The 7,410-nt window shown below is 39.8% G+C and overlaps 1 protein-coding gene and 1 pseudogene across 1 annotated transcript; both read right to left on the bottom strand.

Moving 5' to 3' along the window:
• Positions 1-489, bottom strand: LOC116091949 (annotated as a pseudogene).
• A 991-nt stretch (positions 490-1,480) lies between these two features.
• LOC116091948 (olfactory receptor 1N2) lies at positions 1,481-2,722 on the bottom strand. The gene has a single exon (XM_031373367.1). The coding sequence runs from the start codon at positions 2,687-2,689 to the stop codon at positions 1,679-1,681; it is 1,011 nt and encodes a 336-aa protein (XP_031229227.1). The 5' UTR covers positions 2,690-2,722; the 3' UTR covers positions 1,481-1,678.
• Positions 2,723-7,410: the final 4,688 nt, after the last annotated feature.

Genomic DNA, 7,410 nt, shown 5'->3' with positions numbered 1-7,410 from the left:
TCAGTCTGCCTCATTCTTAGAAGCCTCATCAAAATTCTCCAGCAGATCTGGAACTTCATCATCATCCTCTTCTCTAGAAGCAAGTGGTGCTTTTCCATCCACAGATTGTTTGGGGAGAACATCAGCCAGTCTCCTTAAACTAGTCAGACTGTCTTGCACCATGGTAGCTTGGGATGCTGGGAAGCATGTCTGTCCGCTGCTCTGTCTCTGCATGGCCTGGAACGGGGAAGGTGTTTGCTGCCAGAGATGCCTGAACTTTGGGGTCATTAAAATGGGTCACTGTTCCTTGGTTTGTAAATATGTTCACCTTTTCAATACCAGAGACATTGTTTACCCCTAATTCTTTAAGGAGAACTGCAATTTTTATTGTCTGCTGTGGCTGTTCTGTGTAACACATTTTGTCTTTCTATGAGAGGTTCCTTTCCCACCAATGTGCACTTGTGCCTGTAGTTTGGCAAGATTTTCCAGGTTCATGATTATTTCTCTCATCTTGTCAAAGTGGAAATGGAGCCCTGCAGGGGACTAGGGTTAGTGCTCAGGGGTTCTCAAGCAGACCGGCTGAAATAAGGCATACACATGCAGGGACACAAAGTGGCAGTTAGAAGCCCTTTTACTACTTTTGACATTGTCTTGTTGTGTATCTCAGGCTAGCTATGAACTTGAGATGTAGCTCATGCTGATTGTCCTTCCTCAGATTCCTGAATGCTAGGATAACAAGCAGGTACTTCACAGATCATTAATTTCTTTCTTATATACCAGGTATATTCATATATACCAATGTTATTCAAAACTAAAAACACATTTGAATTTACACTAACACTAACCCAAAAGGATACATGTGCACATGTAACAAAATATATAAAAGCCCTTTATGGAAGTTTTACAATTGATAAATAAAAGGCAAGCATGGTTAAGCCTTGTGACTTTTTATGATCTTAATCTCCACCAAACTGATTTCGGTATAATTATTGTTCTCAAACTTCGAACACACTTGATTTTCTTCTAATATTAAGAAATGTTTAATATAAAATTCCATAGATAAATCATGTATTTCTAAATACAAGATTGGCACATTGTAGGCACTTAAAAATGTTATTTTGTTTGAGAATATCCATTACAATTAGAAAAGATAAAGAAATGAACAGAAAGGATAGGATATGCCATAACATATATATTATTTTGAAATTTTTCTCTTATTGTCATAGTTCAATATTATGTTTGTTCTTTTGAAAACTTCTTTGTTATTGTAATCACAGTATGACAAAATAGAAGTCACAGGTCCTGGACTCAAATCTACTTAAGTTTTGGCAAAACTTATTTACTTCCCAGGGTATAGTTTCACACCTCTCTCTTAAAAGATTTGATGTGTTTAACAATGAGTGGCAGTGTAGATGGCCAGCAAGTGTTGGTATCCTTGTCCCTTCATTTAATTGCATGGTTGCCTCAATGGCTCCAGGATGGACAACACGAAACTCAGTTAATCCTGGTTGATATGCTGAGGACCAGGGATGATATTCTGTTGTCAGCAGTGCTAGTCAGACTTAGGTCAAAAAGGATGGAGGTATAAGATATCATTTCACGTTACATCCTGGAGGAGGTAACTACCCATTTTGCTTTGTTTTAACTCAGAATCACTGAAGAACCGGTTTGATAACATCATTAGGATTAAGTATTAAAGTTACAGTAAGAAAACTGCTTTCCCACCACCAAAAAGTTTACCCATAGCTTCTTTCATGTCTCTGTTCCTCAGGCTGTAGATGAATGGGTTCAACATGGGAATCACAATCATGTAGAGAACAGCAGCCCTACTTTCCCGCTCTGTAGAGTGAGTTGATGGGGGAAGTAAATAGACACCCATCAGAGATCCATAGAAGAGAAGAACAACCGTAAGATGGGAGCCACAGGTAGAAAAGGCTTTCCATCGCCCTCCAGGAGACGGGATGCCCAACACAGCCCAGGAAATGCAGACGTAGGAGAAGATGATCAATGTAAGAGGGACAGCGAGAAACACCAAGCCCAGGGTAATGATCATCAGTTCATTAATGTGGGTATCAGAACAGGCAAGTTTCAGCAGAGCACTGGGATCACAGTAGAAGTGGGGGATGGCTGTGTGGGCACAGAAAGCCACACGCGTCAGCAGCAGTGTGTGCATCAGGGCAGGACAATTGGTCAGCACCCAGCACGTAAACAGCATTAACGCACAGAGCTGGGGACTCATAGCTGTGCTGTAATGGAGTGGCTGGCAGATGGCTACATAGCGGTCATATGCCATCACAGCCAGAAGGCAGTTGTCAAGGCCACCAAACATCAGGAGGAAATACAGCTGAGTAAGGCACCCAGAATAGGAGATGGCCTGACTCTGGGTATAAATGTTGGCAAGCATTTTGGGGACTGAAGCAGAAGTGAAACAGGCATCAGTTAAGGAGAGATTTGCTAAAAAGAAGTACATAGGAGTGTGTAGGTGAGCATCAGAGCTGATGACAAGGATGATGAGTAGGTTCCCCACCACAGTGACCAGGTACATGCCGAGGAAGATGCCAAATAAAAGAGGTTGCTCCCCTGGCTGCTCAGAGAGTCCAAGAAGAAGGAAGTCTGAAGAAACGGATTGGTTCACTCTACTTGGTTTTCCCATGCTGTGTAGCTCTTGTCTGTGCAAATAAAAATTCTGTATGTGCCTAAATTTAATCATCAGATCAGCTCATATATATGAATTTGTATTGCCAGAACTATGTGGAATAAAAAGGGGAAAAATATGTGATCCTTGCCCACAAACATATCTGAGTTCACTGGAAATAAAATACTCATGAAGATATTTTATAGAACAGTTAAAATACTGCAACAGGGTCTACACAAAAGAGATCAATTTGATTAAGAGAAGTTAACACAGGTTATTTGAGGAGGTGGGAATTAAGCATGACCTTGTTGGGAATGTTTGAAAAGTACTTTAGCTTGGTGCTTTAGAAAGGAAGTGTGGATCTTCATCATCTCTCTCCCTCTTCTCCCGATGCATGCGCACATACCTAAACATATGTATATACATCTGTGTATGTTAAGCTTTCTGTATGGACACTGAAAATGACTTTGAAGGAAAACATGAACTGCTCCCTAATCCTAGGACTTAGCCTCATGCCTTCAAACAGTCCTGAAATTTCCCCTAACTGGGAACACTAGACATGTGGGCTGACTACAGCGATATACCACCATCACAGCCACTGTTAGGGTGTCTTCAAAAAGGCTCTCCTCTGTTTTCTCTCCCTCAGTTTTGTATCTCCCTGTGACAACTGGGGCTTAGATTTTAAGACCCTCTTTCTTCGCTGCTGTGGTTTCACTATCTCTCCATGCTATTTGGTTTTCGACAGAGGGGAGGAAAATAAAGGTTTTCAGTTCTTTGTTCTCTTTTCTGCAAACAGCTTTGTCTGCAGTCTTTGGATTTAGAGTAGGCTGGTATTACATGGCCTTGGTTAGGGCTGTGGCCTTAGAAGACTCCCCATCTCTCTTTGCTCTGTGGTTTACAGAGAAACTTCTAATCTTAGGAAGAGACTCAGACTTCATACCCCTAAAATAGTTGCCTGTTTGTGGGGCAAGTTGTGTGTGTGTGTGTGTGTGTGTGTGTGTGTGTGTGCATCCAAGCATGAATGAAGGCAAATATGATCTTTTCCGGGTCCTCACCTGTCACAGTGTGTATCAAACTCAAGCATCTTCAAATTCTCAAGTTTTCTCCTTTAGCTGGAAACATTTCAGTGAAGACCTGGCAGAGATCTTTGCTGACTTCATTAGTAAAGCAGACATCCACTGAGTCTAGTGCTCTTTGAGAACACTTAGGGTACGTGACTCAATTTTCTGCTTTCTTGACTGAAAAAAAAAAAAGACAGGAGTTCCTTAGAACTATAAAGGTTCCTTTCAGATCATCTCCCAAAACACTTGTTAAAGCCAACCCTAGTGTCTGTGCAGAGCTTGTTCTGCAGCCAGCTCTCTCTGGGTCCTAGGGGACCTGGGCATTCCTTTCCTCAAGGGCTAAGCTACCAGGTTCAGGTCTCAGGAGTGCTATTCTGACATGTTCTTGCTGTAGCTAGACTAGTTAGCCTGCTGGGACTCCTATCCATGTGTTGGACAACTCATCTTTTGCCCTCACTAAAATGAGATAGAAAAAGAAATTCAGAGTGTAAGTGATGTCATGGCCATCTTTGATTTCCCTAAACAGAAACATGTGAATATGAGACACTCCCTCAAAACATCTAAAAGTTTTAAGTGAGAGAGCCTACATAAAGCATATTAGTCATATTATTTTACACACAGCAACTATAGAAATGCTGGTCCTGTCATCCATGTTTCTGTTAAAAAGTCAACTCTTCCTGAACAGTTCAGTATATGACCACAAGTAAGAAAATCTGCAAGTATTACCCTTGCAGATGGGAAACTCGGTGCCCAGTGAGGATAATAATCTAAGTAGAACTCCTCCTAGTGTCTATTCATATCTAAAGACCATCCCCTTCACCACTGTACATCATAACACTGTGCTACTGTTGGGCAACTAGGATTATGTTGGGATCATTAACAACTTCATAAATACAAAAGAACCAAAATATCTGAATTCATATGTATTTTCCCTTACTAGTAACATTAAACATTTCACTTCAATTTTTTCCCCCAATGGTAGAAAACAAACCTAGGCTTTTATATATGCTAGGTAAGCTTTCTGTCTTTGAGATATACCCACACCTTGTTTTTCTTGATTTTTAGGTAAGTAATTATTCCTCTTAACTTTCCTGTTACTATTTGTCCTTTTTAAAATAAAGTTTATGTATCTTTAAAAATTGATATTAGTAATGGTAAGATGAAATAAGATATTTTATCTCCTAATTCTCATTTCAAAGCTATTTTTCTCCCCAATTATCTTTATATTAAAAATCCTGTCCCATTGACTAAATGGGGGTAATTCTAGTTAATTATTCTAAATTTTATTATTTTATTTTTTGGTATTATTGTATAAACATAGGTGTTTGCTTTCATGTAGGTCTGTGTGTCAACATGCATGCCTGGTAGCTGCAGAATTCAGACAAAGACACCAGATCCCATGTTGAAGATGGTTTTAAGCTGCCATGTGGGTGTTGAGAACTGAACCCAGGTCCTCTGAAAGAGTATCTAGTGCTCTTAACCACTAAGCCATCTGTCCAGCTCTTTTATTTATTTATTTATTTATTTATTTATTTATTTATTTATTTATTTTTCTTTCATACAATACTTTCCAACCACAGCCTCTCTTCTCTCTACTCCTCTAGTCTCCACCTCCTGTCTCCTCTAGATTCACTGCTCTTACATTTTACTTCAGAAAATATCAGCCTCCCAGAAATATCAACCAAACACACCATAACAAGATGCAAATAAGACTAGACATGAACTCATATTGAGGCTGGACAAGGCAACCATATAGGAGGAAATAGTCCCAAGACCAGGCAAATGAATCAGGGACACTACCACTCCCACTGTTAGGATTCCCACAGAAACCTACGCAACCACAGCATATATGCAGAGGACTCAGTAATTGGTTTCTGTAGCCCATATGGGCCCTTCTTAATTGATTCTGTGAGTTTGTTCTCTTGGTGTCCTCAACTCCTCTGGCTCCTACAATCCTTTCTCCCACTCTTCTGTGAAGATCCGCAGGATCTGACTAATGTTTGGCTGTTGGTAGCTGCTTTTGTTCAACTGCTGGAGGCAGTCTTTTTGATGGTAATTGGGGTAGGAGCCAGTCTGTGAGTTTAGCAGAATTTCATTAGAAATCATTTCATTGACTTTTTTTTTTCTTTTGGCCAATCATGTTTCATTGTACCTTATGTCTCTGGATTCTCCAGCTTCCAGTTCCTGGCCATTTTTGCAGTATTAGGCATGGACTCCCTCTTCTAGTGAGAGCCTCAAGTTAGGCCAGTCACTGGCTAGCCATTTTGACAAGCTCTGAGCCACCATTGACCCAGCTCGTCTTGCAGGTAGAATAGGCTGTAGGTCAGAGGTTTTATGCCTGGATTGGTGTCCCAATCTCTTCACTAGAAGCCTTTCCTCATTACAGAAGATGGCTGGTGCAGGATCTATTTCCTCTATAACTTGGAGTCCTCTCAAGGATTACCCTCATGGGCTACAGAAAGTTTCCACTGTACTAGATTTCCTAAATGCCACTTAATTCCAGCTATCTCCCTGCATACTGTCTCCCTCCATACCTCGCTCACCCATCCGATCCTTCCTGTTCTCATTTCTAACTGACCCCAGCCCACCTGCAAAATCCATTCTATTTTCTCTTCACAGAGAGATCCATTCATCACATCTTGAACCTTCCTTGTTACTTAGCTTCTCTGTAGCATGAATATCCTTTACTTAACAGCTAATATGCAGTTATAAGTGAATAAATATCATTCGCCTTTCTGTGTCTGGATTACCTTGCTATGGATAATTTTTTTCTAGTTGCATGTATTTGCCTGCAGAATTTAACATTGTTATTTTTAAACTGTTGAGTCATACTCCATTGAATAATTATTCATTCTTTGGTTGAGAGACTTCTAGATGTCCTTGTGGTAGGATGACAGGTCTTTTGGGTATATATCCAAGAGTGCTATAGCTGGGACTTTAGGTAGATTTATTCCCAATTTTCAAACAAACTCTGATATTGATTTTCATAGTGACTGGACAAGTTTTCACCCCCACCAGCAATGGAAGAGTGTTCTCCTGGCTCCACATCCTCATCAGCATGAACTGTCGCTGTGTTATTGATCTTAGCCATACTGGTGGGTATAAGATGGAATTTCAGAGTAGTTTGATTTGCATTTCCCTGATGGCTAAGGATGTTGAACATTTCTTTAAGTGCTTCCCAGGCATTTGGGATTCCTCTGTTGAGAATTCTGCTTAAATCTGTACTCAGTTGTTAATTGCATTATATAGTTTGTTGATTTCTAGTTTCTTGAGTTGTTTATATATGGTGAATATCAACCTTCAGTTAGATATGGGGTTGGTAAAGGTATTTTCCCATTTTATATGCTGCCATTTTGTCCTACTGATGGTGTCCTTTGCCTTAGAGAAGCTTTTCAGTTTCATGAGATTTTACTTCTTAATTGTTGATCTTAGTGCTGTAAATTGGTATTCTGTTTAAGAAGTTGTCTCCTGTGCCACACAATTCATTTAAGTCTTTACCCCACTTTCTTTTTCTCTTCTATCAGGTTTAGTGCATTTGATTTTATGTTGTAATCTTTGATTCGCATGGACTTGAGTTTTTGTAGGGTGATAGATGTGGATCTATTTTCATTCTTCTACATGCTGACATCCAGTTAGACCTGTACCATTTGTTGAAGATGCTTTCTTTTTCCATTAGTTTTTGGCTCAAACAAAAACAAATAGTTTTTGTTTTTTTGTAAAAAATCAACTATCCAT

Source organism: Mastomys coucha, unplaced genomic scaffold, assembly GCF_008632895.1.
Source record: "Mastomys coucha isolate ucsf_1 unplaced genomic scaffold, UCSF_Mcou_1 pScaffold15, whole genome shotgun sequence".
In the NCBI taxonomy this organism is placed as follows: Eukaryota; Metazoa; Chordata; class Mammalia; order Rodentia; family Muridae; genus Mastomys; species Mastomys coucha.
This window is presented reverse-complemented; position numbering and strand designations above follow the sequence as displayed.